At 40.9% G+C, this 16851-nt stretch overlaps 4 protein-coding genes across 9 annotated transcripts in view; 2 read left to right on the top strand and 2 right to left on the bottom strand.

Moving 5' to 3' along the window:
* The window catches only part of LOC109470170, a 3521-nt gene extending 1859 nt beyond the window's left edge, over positions 1 to 1662 (top strand). Inside the window, exons 2-4 of one of the 2 annotated variants that reach the window (XM_019768952.1) lie at positions 168 to 397; positions 830 to 961; positions 1148 to 1662. In XM_019768952.1, coding sequence (XP_019624511.1) covers positions 220 to 397; positions 830 to 961; positions 1148 to 1458 — 621 coding nt within the window. In that variant the 5' untranslated portion in view covers positions 168 to 219 and the 3' untranslated portion in view covers positions 1459 to 1662. Of the gene's footprint in view, positions 1 to 36; positions 398 to 829; positions 962 to 1147 lie in introns of those variants that run through there. The other variant, XM_019768951.1, reaches the window with a different exon arrangement.
* Positions 1663 to 4159: 2497 nt separating this feature from the next.
* LOC109470348 (histone-lysine N-methyltransferase SETMAR-like) lies at positions 4160 to 6362 on the bottom strand. The gene has a single exon (XM_019769271.1). It carries the CDS (start codon positions 6139 to 6141, stop codon positions 5134 to 5136), a length of 1008 nt encoding a protein of 335 aa, XP_019624830.1. The 5' UTR covers positions 6142 to 6362; the 3' UTR covers positions 4160 to 5133.
* A 1089-nt stretch (positions 6363 to 7451) lies between these two features.
* On the top strand, positions 7452 to 10691 carry LOC109470347 (zinc finger protein 585A-like). 2 transcript variants are annotated; one of them, XM_019769269.1, is made up of 3 exons: positions 7452 to 7569; positions 8567 to 8799; positions 8953 to 10691. In XM_019769269.1, exons 1-3 carry the CDS (start codon positions 7541 to 7543, stop codon positions 10599 to 10601), a joined length of 1911 nt encoding a protein of 636 aa, XP_019624828.1. In that variant the 5' UTR covers positions 7452 to 7540; the 3' UTR covers positions 10602 to 10691. The 2 variants fall into 2 exon arrangements, with proteins under 2 accessions (XP_019624828.1, XP_019624827.1); XM_019769268.1 differs by having other exon boundaries at positions 8567 to 10691.
* A 3788-nt stretch (positions 10692 to 14479) lies between these two features.
* The window catches only part of LOC109470324 (eukaryotic translation initiation factor 4 gamma 2-like), a 37457-nt gene continuing 35085 nt past the window's right edge, over positions 14480 to 16851 (bottom strand). For all 4 annotated transcript variants that reach the window (XM_019769240.1, XM_019769238.1, XM_019769239.1 and 1 more), the window contains one exon: positions 14480 to 16736. In XM_019769240.1, coding sequence (XP_019624799.1) covers positions 16668 to 16736 — 69 coding nt within the window. In that variant the 3' untranslated portion in view covers positions 14480 to 16667. The remainder of the gene's footprint in view (positions 16737 to 16851) is intronic.

The following is a 16851-nucleotide window of genomic DNA, read 5'->3' as shown; positions in this document are numbered from 1 at the left end:
AGTCTTAAAGACTAGCATCATTTGGCTAAGGTACGAGATCGTGGAACTCCAGTTGTACAATATCTTCTCGAAGCAACCGAGTCAAGAGCCTCGGATGTTGATCATTAACTTCTTGCTCTAGTTAACACTATGGAGTTTGACCATGTATCCGTTGTCGTTCCTTGCAGTTGCCAAAAAAATCGACAAATCGTTATCGAAACGATCGAAGCTGAGCAAAAAATGTCGTCTTTCTCTCTGCTTGCTGTCGGCGGCGTTGTTGTCCTTCTGTTCGTTCCGAATACGCACGGACAGTGTACCAAGATTGACTGGCGTCCCATCCCGTTTACGCAGCGGCTGATGCAGCCAGCTGCAGAAATCGTGGTCCATGCTAAAGTGTTGAACAAGACCCAGACACCTGGTAAGTACACTTAACATAAAATAAAACTCGTGGAAAAACTGATAGAAATCTGTTGATCTGGATGTAGACATCATTAGGCGTAATATAACTATTGTGTACCTCTGTATGAAATATGGCTAATGAAAAACAAGGCCTGGCCAGGGAAATTATTTTTTCTAAAAATTGGACAGGGCTTATAACTCAAGATGACGTCATGGTCACGTCATACAAATTTGCATAAAGTATGCCATACACTAAGGTACTTACAAAAAATTTAATGACCATGCATAACTCTAATTGGTATTTTTAAGATGTTCCCAAAGTCCTCAGACACACTTCCATACTACCTTATTATTAGTAGAGAAATTTAACCTGATCAAGTCTAAGTTGACAGTCCCATTTATTTGCTTCTTGATTTTCCTATTTTGCTCTTTGTCACCCTAATTTGAGCAGGTTATGAGGAAATGTGGCCGCAGACATACACTGGACTTCTTGAGGTGTACTGCGTGCTGAAGGGAGGTCCACTGCAATACAACATAACGGTGGTGGAGTTGGGGATCCTTTACCCATGTAGTAGCACAGAAGGTATGCTCTGCCTCATTATTACAGACTTCTAGATACGCAAGCTTTGATATGCGGTAAATTGATCTTTGGGTTATTGGGTATCTGTAGCCTTCTAGCCATGTAGACAAAAGTAGGCTGGGTAAAAATTGATTTAACTTCTTTTTTGTTTCTTTGAATTAACAAATTTTTCTTTGAAAAACATCATAGTTGACATAGATGAGGAATACATCCTCCTCCTGAAATGGCAAAAAGAAGGCGTCCTTGTTCCTTTCGAAGCGAACTTGCAGACCGCCGCCCTCCCGGCTACACAGGACAACCTGGACATGGTCGCTCGGACGTGCGGGCTGCCGGACTTCACACTTCCGCTAGGTGTCGCTCGAAACGCACTGGCACTGAGGGGTTGTCCCACTCGTCGGAGGGATCAGTGCGTGCCTACTGGAGCGGCATCGCACTTTGTGATGTCCACAACTTTCTCTCTGATGTGTGCTCTATTGACTTACGCATTTGGCCGCCTGTAGGTTGCTATGTAGAGTTGTGTGCAAAATCTTATCATAGGAATTAATGTACCTTAGAGATTGTACATAATGATTCACTTGAAAGATTCACAATGTACGTAGATTTATTTCCCCGTATTTTACACCGTTCAATTTATTAAAAGAAAACTCAAAGCCTCAAAGCTTTATTGCAGTTACATCTACACACAAAAGTAATCCTGAAGAACCAAAAATCCTCATGTACATGTAAACCTTATAATACTTCCATATTCTACATAGCCTTTCAAACTTCCTGTATCTAATTTCTTGTGGGGTTGGTGGAAAAACCGGTCCAGTCTAGACAGTTTGGAGGGGGGGTGGGGTGGTGACGCTTTACGCGATATCGCGATGACATGCTTCACCTCAAACATCTTAAGGACAGTTATCCAAAGCCTTGTGCTGTCACACCTTGACTATTGTTCACCTCTTCTTTCATCTGCACCGCAAACACACCTAGATAAACTACCGTAAGAGTGATCCAAAATCGTGCAGCTCGTTTAGCCACAAACGCCACTTTTGATGCCAGACTTAATGACCTACACTCCCAGTTAAACTGGCAAACAGTCAACCAGAGACTTTTCACCGGTACTCTTTGTGCATTCCACAAAATTGTAACTAAAGAGCAACCTAAATATATCTTCAAACACTTGCAGAAAATAGAAACCACACATAGACACCATACAAGACTTGCACAAAGAGGGGCGTTTGCCCTAGACAAACCCAAAACTAAAGCCAAAACATTTGTATATAGAAGCATAAAAGCATATAACAATCTACCATCCGATATGACATCAGGAAGCGAACGCACATTCAAAGAAAATATCAAAGTATGGAGTAACAAGTACAACCACATGCCTCTCGACACATGGTGGTAGTATACATGGTGTAAATAGGGACCTCTGACCTCTCCACTGTATTTTAAGTATGCAATTTAAGCTAGCTTTAATTGGTGTACTAGTATATATAAGCAAGTGGGCCTACATGTAGATTGTGTTAAGATAGTTATTGTAAGTTATACTGTTAGTTAAGCTGATGTTGTTGTATATACATGTTGTAATTGTAGCTATTAAGTTAACTTGTAATTGATTATGATTCCTTTTAAATGTAATATTAAAGGACTCCAGGAAGATTAGTAGACAAATATTGTATTACTAAATAAATGGAGATTCCTAATAAACATAAACATAAACATGCTGAAGTTTGTCGCAGACGCAAATTCTGGCTTTTTCCTAGCACTTTGGTTACTGTTTATAAATGGTTTCTAATTTCATTTGGGGTACGTCAATATATTACTGGTAAATTGAAGATTATCATATTTGATCAGTACTAGTGTTTCCTGGTGTTATGGGTTCAGTAGCCTCCATAGCATGCCAAAAACTCGGGGTTTGGGGGTCTTTGGGATCTTTTATGGGATAATTTCTGATTGCATATAGACAACATATATAGCCGGCATGATTGCATATGCATATATAGACAACATAGCCGGCCATTCTTTGTTATGGTACTGCTAAAGACCTACTAGTAATATTGTCAGAGTATACTAACCAAAGAAAAAATTGCTACATCTATGATGACAGTGCCATGTTTGAAAATGTAGCCAACTGCTAGCATAAACTATATCATTCTTAAAGTGATACATGACCACATGATTGACACTGTGCATCATGTGTGATGGATTAAACACTTAAGATTTACAATACTCCAAGTGTAAAATGGTCTGATTTCATATCTAACTGTCTGGAATGTTAGACATTGATATAAGGAGGTTTAAGGATCCAGAGTTTTAGTTTCTTTAAGAACTTGCCAAATATGAAAAAAAAAAAATTGTTCGTAACATACAGTGTGACACGATGTAATCTCCAAGCAGATCTTTTGGTGGGGGTAAGACAGTATCAACTTGGCCAGTCTGTATCCATTTCCCCACCCACTTGGCCAATTTGATACTGTCTTACCCCCACCAAAAGATCTGCTTGGAGATTAACACGATGTACATCAAGGCTATATATGGGGGTCTGCATGGGGGAGTTGTGATTATGGATTACGCAAAATTTTCGCTGCCGATTACGAATTACGTTAAATTCTCAGAGTCGATAATAGGAACAATGACGCATTATGGCTAATGTATTACGAATTACATTTTGATTTTGGGCGGCTGCCTACAGATTATTTTTACAAACACTAAACAGAATTCGGAGATCTCATACCTCCATGAAATATAAATGTTTTTTATTTGTCTCATTGATGATGTTGTAATTAGCATGATCTAGTTTAATTTATGGTTTTCTAAATTCAAATGACAATATTTTTCGTGTGAAATTCCTCTCCTTTGTCACACTTCATTTCAACAAGTCCTCATTAAATATGCAAATGACCTCTACATTAACATAATATATGCATAGTGGTGTTAACCTTTAAGTAACTTACACATGTCACAAGGTATAAAATTCCCATCTTTCACCAATAAGAGGTCACATACTCTTCACATTATTTATGCAAATTAGGTCATCATTTTCATAATTGGTATTGATGTTCTGCCTGCCACCTTAGTCTTCCTAAGACTTACCAACATACCAAATATCATCACAATCCATAAAGGCGTTCTTAAGTTATGCTGACTACAAAGTTGCGGAAACACACACACAGGCAGACAGACACACACACACAGACAGACACACACACACAGACACGCCAAAAACTATACCTCCATTTTTCATGGAGGTAATAAAGTTGGATAAAGGTGATTAGATCTACAGCATTGTTATCTGTCACTCCTTTCTTTCACAATGATGTACTAGAGTTTGCAACTCACCTGAAATTATTGGAAATTAAAGTAAAACAGTCCACATTATCATTTACACAATATTTACCAGGTGGGTCTCACACAACTTAGGCAAGCCGAGCAACAGCACAGAGAAACTATTGGTCAATCATTCACATCTTGTTTGTTTAAGGAATTTAGTGACATACATAACACACCACAACTCTTCCTGGAGACACACATTATAAAATACATCATATTATTAACTGCTATTTACATCCACTTCTATATAACTACTATGATTAATCACGAAAACATGTCAACATTAAACAGTATTACATACAAAAAGTTAGGCTAAATATTCATTTGCAAGGTTTTGATGAGTTAAGTACATCTTTTTTTTCAATTACTAGTATATTAATTACATCAATAACTACTAACATTTTTTGCACTTATTTCTGTATACAGTTCACAATTATTAGTGTACAATTATTGTAAAATTGACAATACTTCTAACTTTTCTTGGATGGAGGTGGTATAATTTTTCATCTGCTCAGTATTTGACCCTTAAATTTATATTATATACCCCTTAAAAACTATCTTTCATGTTTTTCCTATCTACTAGTACTTGTACATGTATTAGTGAATGTGGGCATGATTGTGTCATGACATCAAGAATGGAGTATTCCGTCCTAAGTTGGTGATAACTCAGAGCTAGTGACCTTCATATAACATTACACACAATGACTAGAAAAGTTAAATACATTGTATTCAGCAGTCAAATTACTACTATGACTGACAGAGACAGCTTGAAGATAATGATACTAAAATAGTAGTACGAGGGTTGAAACCGTTGAACCAAAAGTTCTTGGCCTCGTCCTGGCAGAAAAATTTTCCTTACACTATTTTTCAACATAGTCCCCTCTGACTTCAATGCACTTGGTCCAGCGCTGTTCCAGCATTGCTATCCCCTGGTGGAAGAAGCTTGCATCTTGAGCCCCCAAGTATGCCTCAACTGCATTGATGACGGCATCATCGCCATCAAAACGTTTGCCATGCAAGTGGGACGTTAGCTTAGGAAAGAGGTAGAAGTCCGACGGTGCTAGGTCAGGTGAATAGGAGGGGTGAGGTAACAGTTCAAAGCCGCATTCGTTTGCTGCAGCCACTGACACCTGTGCTGTGTGGACAGCTGCACTGCCCTGAAGCAACAACACGCCAGCTTCTAGCTTTCCACTCCTTTTCTCTTCAATCGCTGCCTTTAACTGTCGCAATTTTGCCGCATAGTGTTCAGCATTGATGGTTTTACCCCTTTGCAGGTAGTCAATCATGATGACCCCCTCACTGTCCCAGAACACAGAGGCCATGACCTTGCCAACAGATGACACTTGTTTGCTCTGTTGTTTCGATTCAGGGTCAACGTGGTGAATCCATGTCTCATCCTGGGTGACAAATCTTTTGAGGAAATTGTCTGGATCGGACTGAAATCGGGCCAACAGTGCCCTTGACATCTCCAACCTGTTCAACTTCTGAAGTGCAGACAGCATTCTAGGCACCCACCTTGCAGACACTTTGCTCATCCCCAAGTTGTCCGTCAAAACTCTGTGAACTGAGCCAAAACTTATGCCCAAAGACTTTGCTACATGTCGGACGGTCACACGTCTGTCCTTCACTACCATGCGATGGATGGCCTCTACTTGATCGTCACTGGTGCCTGTTTTGGGACGTCCCGACCTGGGTTCATCTCTAAAGCTCTCCTTGCCGCGCTTGAAGCTGGCAGCCCACTTCTTTACAGTGGAATAAGAAGGGCAGTCATCACCAAATGTCTTCATCATGTCTTCATGGATTTCCTTGGGAGTCATCCCCTTTTTATGGAGGTACTTTATCACAGCACGAGCTTCTACTGCTTCCATTTTGTGATTTTGCTCACACCTGTTGATTTTCACGGGGTGTCACGTGCTCTAATTAATGAATATAACAATTTACATTTCTTTGGGCAGTGATATAAGAAGTCATAGTATACAGTACTAACTTTTTGATCAACCCTCGTAGTTGTGCAAGTGATTTGGTAACAGAACTGCAGGATTTCCAATGTAGGTTTCAATGTTGAACCAAAGTAGTCAGTTCCACCTGCAAAGTAAAAAAAGTTGTTTTAAGTAGTTACTATACCAGTATTCCAGATCATTTTTCAAAAGCACATATTCACAGACTGACAAAAAACTTACATGTTCAAAAGAACAGTCTTAAATAAAATCAGATCAAGGCTCAAATCAATACTATTGTCTCACCAGGTCCATTGTCAAGCCTAATCCAAACAAATACACGAAACTCACCTGTAAGGTGATCACCTGGTCCATAACAATTTGTCAACCCAAGCCAAAACAAATACACGTAATACACTTGGTCCATACCGTGAACATACAAATTATGATAATTTTACCCTATCTAGGTGCTTGTACCTGCCATACCTGTCCGTAGACTCTACCCTACAATTCAGTGTTGCAGGAGTCAGGGAGCATGCCGCCATGTTGTTCACAACAAATTCACTTAAAAAATGCTAAATTTTATCCCCAGTGCGAGCGATTAGGTAAACGTTATCTAGTAGACATAATAATTTGTTTCTACAAGTTAGGAGACTTCTATTAAAGCATGCCAATGCCTTTAAAAATGGCGAACGTACCGTAAAAGTACAATAACTCGACATTCCTCAGCTCTGTGTATAATGTCCTTGCTCAGGGCAAATCTCTCGGTCGAAAGAATGGCGTCTAGACGCGTCTTTCCCCACAAAATCTTCTTTGTCTCTGGAGCCTGGATTCGTGAGGCTCGGAGGGGGGTATACGTACTCGATCGCCTCCTCAGCACATCGCAGCAACGACAGGAATATTACTAACTACAGTGTTTCCCAAAACTACAGCACGGTGTTCTTCTTATGAACTGTCTCTTATCTACTAAATTGATGAAGAAAACGGCTCGAAATTACCCAAATACACTCGCGGGAGTTCACCTTTGACCTTAAGATGGCAGCATAACATATACCAATCATATTCGAACGCTAGCATTTCACCAATAATTATCATCAAATTATTTGCATGATACAGTCAAATATATCCTGCACAAATATCTTGATATCTTTGGAAATATTCGTTAGCTGTATCGTTTGCCACAGCTCGTTTGTTTGGATGCGGCGCTGACCCCAAACACAAGCCAGAGCAGAGCAGGGTCGACTCCCGCGAAACGTTAGCACAACAGCGGCAAGAAAAACGCGAATCTTTCGCTAATTTTCGCAACCTTCGTCACCGGGAGCTGAGCTCAATGTCCAGGCGAAAGCCTAGTGTACCGAGGTATTTGTTTTTTATTCATTATTGGTTAATGAAAGGCAAAATTCGTACGTAAGGCTTCCTTTCTGGCCTTCTTAGCTTCGTTATGAGTGTATTTTGGTCTCATACCGAAGTATAATTTTAGGGGTTCACTCACAAGAATGTCTTTCCTGAAATGTACATAATAAATGTGTGTTTTGATAATTCTGCTTGCATAATACGACATGCACAATGTAACAGTTTTTCTTTTTATCATTAATAAATCATCTCACATTATCTCCCACCCCCTTACAATATGAGGCGTTGACATTACGCATCAGATGATATCATATTCATAAAATCTGTACCGTGTTGCACTATCTCTCACTACTAGGTCCAGATAAGGCAAGCTGCTACAAGCTCAATTTTAATTGAGCAAAAGTCAGACTAGATTCTGCAAATAAGCATGCATCTGCAAATTATTAAATTATTTTTGTAGTCGCTTCTGTGGCAATATCCTATCTAATCAAATCAGCTCTAACAGTTTCAGGGCTCGAAATTTATGGTGTTCCGATGGCCACTGTTCAGTAAAATTTAGGCTGGGGCATTAAACTAAAAAGACACTTTGGGGTCATTTTTGGGACAAAAGAACAATAACATCAGAATGTCAGCCCTTGTTTTTGTTTATCTTAATAAGGCACATGTCCCAGCTTTTGACTCCAGAAAAGTCTCCCCCCCACAAAAAAAAAAAAAATTCCTGTCAAATCTGCAATTATCGTGCGCCTGGGAGTGAACATAAGCAAAATATAGTTGACTTCAACTTGAGTCATATTTCCCGAAAAACAGGCTGAGACAGCTTATCCTCACCTTGGGACAATTTAAATTTATTTTTGGGACAGTGCTGGGACAATAGGAAGAAAAGTTGATATTATAATACTAGTAGTTAATTTCAAGGCCTGAGTTTAGTTCCTCTGTTCTGAGGTTGTTCAGACAATGAATAACATTAAGCAATTGTATTTACGTACTTCTCTTTTTGATACAGGAAGCTGGGCCTTGCTGGGGGTTATGATCTCACCAGCATCAAACAAGAGCCGTATGATCCCACCTTCGATAGGTCAGAGGTCAGCAGTGAGGTAACAGCCACCAGTCCAGAGTCATGTGATACAAGCCCAATCAGGACAAGCATATCTATCAAACAGGAGGCAACTGACCCCATCCTGCAAGGTTCAGAGGTCACCACTATCAAACAAGAGGTATGTGACCCCATCCTGCAAGGTTCGGAGGTCACCACTATCAAAAAAGAGGTTTGTGACCCCATCCTGCAAGGTTCAGAGATCACCACAATCAAACAAGAAGCAAGTGACCCCATCAAGCAAAGTTCAGAGGTCACCCCTATCAAACAAGAGGCATGTGACCCCATCCTGCAAGGTTCAGAGGTCACCACAATCAAACAAGAAGCAAGTGACCCTGTCCTGCAAGGTTCAGAGGTCACCCAGGAGACATGTGACCCCATGCCACAAACTTCAAAGGTCACCCCTACCAAACAAGAGACATCTGACCCCACAAAACAGAGTTCACAGTTCACACGTGTAGTACAAGAGCCACAACCACTACAGGGTGGTCCTACGACCTCTCGACAAGCTACAGTTGCAAGCACAAACATAAGTGAGGCTACAAATTCAGACAACAGGCCTGAATTTGTTTGGCACGCAGATAAGAACACGGTGGTCATGACAAGACGTACTAGTACATGTAAGAATAACCCTACCGTACTGCCTACAGCTCAGGGGTGCACAGTTAAAGAAGTTTCTCTGGGCAGCTTACAAGTGATGGAAATACTTCCAGTTGAGGAAAATCTTTCATCTCATGAAATCAATAGAGTAAGGACTGATGATAGTGATAGAGCGCAGAAATCAATGGCAGAAGTGTCTAACCAGCAAGACTTTTATACGTGTGATGTTTGCCAGGCTACATCTGTCACACAGGGAAGTTTGAAGCGTCACATGAAAATGCACATGCGAGAGATGAAAAAGTTGAAGGCTGAAAACGCAGAGCAACTGGCCGACACAAGAAAGGAAGCTCTGGCAGGCTTTGCCAAGATGTACCCCTTCCAGTGTAAGATTTGTGGGGAACGTTTCCAGTCAGTACGCAGCCTTGGAGTCCACCAGGGACACAAACACCGGCGTTACATTATACTAACAAATACCAAAGAAGTCACTAATGGTCCTCCAGAGAATAATTCTGCATCCTTTGAAAGCAAGCAACCAGGAGATGAAGATGATACAAAAAGGAATATTGACAGTGATTTGGTGCAGAAATCAGTCACTCAAATGTGTAAGGAGAAAGATGCAGGTGGCTATCGCTGTTTTTTTTGTGGCGGGAATTTTGTCAACAAGAGGGGGTTAGCTCGTCATCTCGCAACGCACAAGTCTCAACAGTGCACGACATGTAAAGGAACAGTCATGTCCGAGAAAGAGGCAAGGATCCACCAAATAATGCACCGTTACAAACACATACAACCAAAGACAACAAATGGGCAAAAGGAGCAACTCGCAAGGACTAAATTAAGCGACAGGGCTCTTGGGTCAGGACCAAGCCAGTCGGCCAATGCAGCCATTACAGATGTGAAGAGTATGGCTGCCTCCAAGTCCAAGGGCGATCGGTTCTTACACACGTGTGACGTTTGCAAGGCTACTTTCATGACGAAGCACAACCTGCACTGCCACATGCGAATCCACGTGCGAGAAATGAAGAAGCTGAAGGCAGAGAACGCGGACCAGCTGGCCGACACGCGGAGGGAGGCTATCTCGGGCTTTGCCAGGATGTACCCCTTCCAGTGTGACCTGTGTGGGGAACGTTTCCAGTCCAAGCACGGCAGCGAAACCCACAAGGTGGTCAGGCACTACCAGCACTACACTACAGCAAACACAAAGAAAGTCCCGACTGTTGGCATCATCCCAAAAGGCAGTCTGACGAGAGGGCCGTACAACAAAAGGCACAGGTTCATTAGCGTGGAAGGAGGGAGGATGGTCGTGTCCAGCAAGGGGTACAAGGACATGTCTAGTAAAGAGCTCTGACAGCCTGCAGTGTAGTTATATATACATGTACATGTACATGTATGTACATGTATGTATTTACGTAATTACTATTGTCACAGTGGTAATGGCAAGAATGTAAAGACTACAGTACCGTTCGCGTTATAGTTAACCGGGTACCCCGTTACTAACGAGTTATTTTTTCGTCAGAAAATGGTTAGAAAATCGTCAGTATTTGGTTAGATTTTCGTCAGAAAATGGTTAGAAAATCGTCAGAAATTATTTCTAACGCGTTACCGTTTGCGTTAATGTGATAGGGTCGGATTTCATGTTTGTTTTGCGCGCCGACAAGACAATAGCAATTTGCCACCTCCTGGGGCGTCCGCTAATGTGTTGCGATGTTGCCCCTTGAAAAATAACAGCACTAGAGGCAAGTGGACATGTGATTCGTAAAATAACTTTGTGGTTTATCCATGTGTCGACTGTGTGAAGCGAATTGTGCTATCTTTTAATGCTATTCTATAGTTATTTCTAGCGGAAAATTACGTTGTGTAATACAATGTATGTCAACAAAGTGTAGCAGTGGGCAGACGATGTCTTGTACATTTTGTACCAGCGGCGGCCTACCGCTCTCACAGGACGTCATGGGACGTGACGAAACAAGAAATATCTGCCGTAGAAGAAATATAAATCGGTAACTCATGCCTTAAATTCACGGCGGTTTTTGACACAAAAGAAAATTATTATAATTTTTGTAAGGCGCGCGGCTTACTAGTACTAACGTTAGCGGCTTTAATACTCACGGTAAAATGTACCGTCACTCCCGGCGCAAGGACTCGGTTCGCCAGCTGAGGACTTTCCACAACCATGATGATATCATAGTTAATAAAGGAATATATAATAGATCTATCATGTTGAAATGATAATTGTAATACATGGTTCTATTTAATAGCGGTAGTTTTGTTTCTTATTTTGTAGGGGGGAAACTGTCAAAAATCGAGGGAACGCAAACTGAGATCGGCTCACTTCCGGGTGCATAACGCCAAAATTTCTCGACGATTATATAAAAATGACCACTCATTTGCCGCCTACGGTAGCGTGTACATGGTAGTGCGATCATATCGTGCCAAAGTCAGCGTCAAACGTCAGAAAATCCCCGTAAAAATATAGTTGCAAAACACATTTCCCGCGCACTCAGGGCCGGTCGCCCTGGCCGCTGCCGACCTGTGTGCAGCATGCTCATTATAATATGCAAGTAGCTACGCTCTGATTGGTTCACCTTAGATGACCTGCGCTGTGATTGGCTAGAACGAAGCCCGTTGCATGCTGGGGCGCCCTTCCCCGCGCGAAATGATCTCGAGAGAGCCACATTTACGCTGGTTTCTACCTTATTTCTACGACTAATTAGCAACATCTTAGTGACGAAATGCGTACTCAAAAGAATTTTCGGAAAAAAAAATATATGTGCATGTGGATTTGTGGTGCCTTTGGCGTAATTTTGTTGGTCACATACAACGTAATGTAACACGGAAGTGCATGGAGTCAGAGTGGCGGCACGGCTTTCCGTCCCACTCTAACAAAACTCCAAGGACATAACAAAACTCCCCAAAACTGGTCAATAATTAGCCATAAAAATGTTGGTGGGCACGTGTAAATATGCTACCTTTTTTCGAGTGTTATAGGAATTTTCCACGATGTTTTTTGCACATCCCTAACGTTACCTCACGCCCGCCTCCTATTATGTACGGCGGACCGGGGCATTTATAACTTCAGATCATCTAGGTTTGCTTATTCGGTGGTAAAATAAGTTAACAGAGAAAAACAGCAAAACAAAGTTGACAAACTATAGAAACGCTTGCCTGGGCAACAGTGACAAAAGAAAATGTCTATCTAATTGAATTGCGCCGGTGATCGTAAAACGTTTTAAACGTTACAATATAGTAAAATGCAGGCTAGATCAACGTTCCTTCCGCTGTTCCAGCGGTGTGTATCGGTAATTTCCCGCCCCGCATGAGGTAAATTAGTACTCCTCCCATTATTCTGTGATGTTACCGCGGCCTGCATATGAATGCAGAAGTCTAACGGAAAAGTAACGGAAAAGTAACGGAAAACTTACGCAAAAGTTACGGAAAACTTACGGAAAAGTAACGGAAAAGTAACGGAAAAAAAACGCGTTAGTAACGGCCGTTAGGGTAACTATAACGCGAACGGTACTGTATATAGTGTTGTGAAGACAGGGCTCAAAATACCAATCTACAATTTTGCAGTTTGGAAAGCAAAGACCGGTGCGATGGCCAAGTGGGTAGAGTGTTCGCCTTGCATTCGGTAGGTCGTGAGTTCGATTCCCGGCCGAGTCATACCAAAGACTTTAAAAATGGTACATACTGCTTTCTCTGCTTAGCACTCAGCATTTAGGAAAGAGTATGGGAGTTAAACACACACCACCAGTGGACTAGCCCCCTGCTGTAGTGACTTCTGTGTGTGGCCCAGGGCTAATGAAGGGAGATGGGTGCCGCCCTATGCGTCACTTGACGCGTGAAGGCTCTTTAACTTTAACTAACTTAAAGCAAAGACTAAGAGAATACATGAAGTGTTCTTTCAAGTAGAAGAAGTAGAGAGAAGTATTTTGAGCCCTGAAATTCTAGTAGATGAATTCGAAGCAGATAGCATAAGCAGGGCTCGAAATACCACTTGCATATGCTAGTTTATGCAGGTAAAATTGCAGCTGTGCAGGTACATTCATTTCTACCTACACTGATCCATGACGTACTGGATTTATATATGTACCTACTAGATGTTTATTTCCTTCGTTGACTGTTACCACCTGAGGTATAAAATAAATAATTATTATAATGATTCCTGAATAGAGTTTATTGTGATCCATACTTCATAAGTGCTAAGTGGTGTGGGTAAATTTTGTCTGGTGTAGGTAAAGTTACCTGCACCTGTTCAGGTATACAGAGAAAAGTATTTCAAGCCCTGGTAGGTGATGCCAAGTCTCATGTACGTCCGCATCTAGTAGCCTTTGACCTTGTCAATCTTTAAATGAGAATCTTCATGTATGTTGGAGCTGATAACATACAAAAGGTACCAAGAGCGTTACCCACTCCATTTCAGAGGACACAGGGTTGAAGTATTATGACCATGGAACCTTTTTCAAAACCTCATTTTTAAAATGGTTAAAAATGTAACAAAATCGTGATAGTGGCGATGACATTAGGTCTACATATTGTGTTAACATATTGTGAATGTACAAGTGCTAGATGGATAGTTCTTATTATATAATAACAAGCAGCTTTTTAACAATAAATAAGAGCTGTAAGATGCCACATTGTCCCTGTGGTTCGGTGTGAATGTTTTGTCTCAATCCTACCTACCTACCAAGTTTCATGACAATGCATATTAAGCTTCTTGAGTTATATAATGCTGTTCATACTCATAGACAGACGGACAAACGCTACTGAAAACTAAGGAATGTTGTTCTGCTTTTCCAGATGAGCAGCTGAAAGTGACCAAATTAAAAAAGCTGACTGGGGGCCATGACAGGAATACATGTAGCTGGTTGGGTGTCATGAGTGTGATGACAATATGGGACTCAAATAATTGGTCACCTTAAAGTTTGGACTAATGCTACCACAAGTTAACTTAGATGAGAGTTTTCAATTGTTTACTTATCGTCCGCGAGGATGATAAGAAATATAATGATGATAATGATTTATGGTTAATACGTGTGGTTAAGAAGTGCTTCACTTTTTCCATTGGGCTTTTCCTCCTGACATCTGCTTGGATTTCATCCATATGGTAATTAATGTACCTGACACACAACGATTAGACCGTAATACTCTGTAAACACGAGGGCCTTGCGGCAGAAAACCAGTATTCTTTCATTCCTCCGTCAATAAGACCAAGCAAACACTTTGTCACATTACACTAAACTAGTTTTATTGACATGAGCAAAATAAAAATGTCTACACGACATGGACATAAATATTCCAAACTACTGAACTTTCCACCTTCTACCTGCCAGTACAGTTCAGTTTGTTGGCCTTGTGATGTCGCTATCTTCATACCAAGGAAATACTGCATTTGGTTTCATCAACTTGGGGCAGACGCAACGATTTTTTGCCTATTCTTACTTACAACTATTCAGGATGAAAAAAATGTACAAGGAACAACTTTCACCAAATCAGAAGTACGTAATACTAAGCAACATCTATATTCCATGGACACTTGGTAAAACAGACTTGTCGGGTCTCGCGCTACAAAACTGCAGCAAACTATTCTCTGAGCGTTAAAAACGTTTGGATATAATAATCATTGCTTACACATGTCTTAGGGAGAAGTGCATTTCACATTGCTCACAATGTTACAGATCTATCGTAAAGCACAAGTCTGGAAATTTGCGGCAAAATGTATTCCTATGCTCTGTAATGCAAACCAAATGATATGAAATGTATTGCAAAATGGTCAGTCACTGTGTCATCAAGACAACACAACAGTCAGCCTTTTTGGCACAGCACCAAGCAGTGAAATCTTCCCTAGACTACATTACATTACAAACTAAGGTAAGAACATCCCTATACAAAACTACATACACCAAATATACTAGTAACCTACATGTAATATACCATATGCAGACTGCAACATACAGGTAAATGAACACACTTTTTAGGATGCTTCCAGTAATTTTTTGGCAGTTACAATTGAACAGAAAACTACAATATTCTTAACTAAATCGTTATCTGAATCCAGGTTCCCCTTTCACAAACATTGAAGGCAATAAACTATTAGCTGCTTAGACTTTTTTTTGTAAAGTTTGGCTCTCTCTTATATCATTTTTATTATTGCGGGCATTTTGTTCTGACATGTAAGGCATGGTACTCAGACTCATTTTCCGATAGTGACATCTAGGCACTAGAACAATCCAGTTGCTTCACAGTCAGGTTTATTCTGAAACAGTCGACAATATTGCGCACGTTCGCTTGTCCCTCTCTGGAAGTCTCCATCATATGTATGTGCTTCATACTTAACTTTAGGAATCAACACTACTATTGCCACATGGTGGAACTCTTTTCGGCAACTCTATAGCATCCAACTTGCATCAGTGATACCAAGATATTCACCGAAGGTACAACCTATGCATGATTGTTGTTACATTGGAAAAGAATGGGCAAAATTATGCAGCTACCCTATTAAAAAGAATAATGTTTTTGTATATGATAGAGTGGATCTTATGCTTATAACACTTGTAACAAAATGCCGAAAGTTCAATGCTTTAACTGTACGCTTAAAATCGAATTTCCTGTCTACCTACAGACACATTCGAGATGACTGAAGAATCATTGTCCTCTACTCAAAGTTCATTTCGTTCCCTTGTTTGCAACAGTAGTCTAAATCAGTAACAGTAAAACCCTTACTTTCAAGCGAGGGTCTTGCCGCAAAAACGCACACTTCATTAGGTATTGCCACATGGATGTACATAATATAAAAAGGCATACAGCTTGGAATGATGATCACATCGACCAATCACAATCCCCGACACATCTGCAGACTTCTGGCAAGAGCAACAGCCAGACTCCAAACAATCCCAGACACGATTCGTCCAAAAGTTTCCTGATGAAAACCATATGGAATATTTTGTCTAACAGTTGATGTGATATGTGGCATAACAGTACAGTTGACGTAACTCTTGCTCTATGGTTTTGCTGTGAACGTTAAAAGCGTGACATACAAAGCTAGATATCCCTGCATATGGCAGGAACCCAGAAAACGTAACATTTCTTACACCTAAAGTGCAAAGTTTCTACTGTATCCTGCATATGGCAAAACACTAGTATCAGGATTGCTCTCCAAACTTGTTCGTCTGTGTTGTAGGTATGGTGTTTTTCAAGTGAACGTTGTAGTATTCATCCACGAACGAATCCTTTGAACGAAGCCGGTTTTGCCGCCGCGTGAACCAAAATTGTTCCAGCCAAAAGAACAGCGTCTGAGGGGCATTGCGAAGTGTCTTGTTCTACAGGCTGCTGGTGTGTTTTCTTGAGGAGGTCCACAGGAGTAACAATATTGCATGTGCCGTCAGGGCCTGTGACATACAGGGGCTGGGAGGGACTAGTCATCCTCTTCTTCCTCTGACTCATCTTCCTCTGCCGTCTCCAGCCACTGCAGCCAGGTATTAACCTGAGTAAAACATCATACAATGTTAAATATCTTCTAGCGTGAAAGATACCCTGTATTGTTCATGACCTACTGTTCCCAGTTCTTTAGTGTGCAGCTATGGAAATCGGTTAGCCAA

This window comes from Branchiostoma belcheri, unplaced genomic scaffold (genome assembly GCF_001625305.1).
Source record: "Branchiostoma belcheri isolate BF01 breed outbred unplaced genomic scaffold, Haploidv18h27 scaffold22, whole genome shotgun sequence".
Taxonomy (NCBI): domain Eukaryota; kingdom Metazoa; phylum Chordata; class Leptocardii; order Amphioxiformes; family Branchiostomatidae; genus Branchiostoma; species Branchiostoma belcheri.
Note: the sequence above shows the minus strand (reverse complement) of the source record. Positions and strands in the feature narration are given on the sequence as shown.

Bases quoted from the DNA above. Each gene is read 5' to 3' on its own strand.
- LOC109470348 (XM_019769271.1), bottom strand. From the start codon at position 6,141: ATGGAAGCAGTAGAAGCTCGTGCTGTGATAAAGTACCTCCATAAAAAG.
- LOC109470347 (XM_019769268.1), top strand. From the start codon at position 7,541: ATGTCCAGGCGAAAGCCTAGTGTACCGAG. The intron at 7,570-8,566 runs GTATTTGTTTTT...TTTTTGATACAG, and splicing joins CGAAAGCCTAGTGTACCGAG to GAAGCTGGGCCTTGCTGGGG.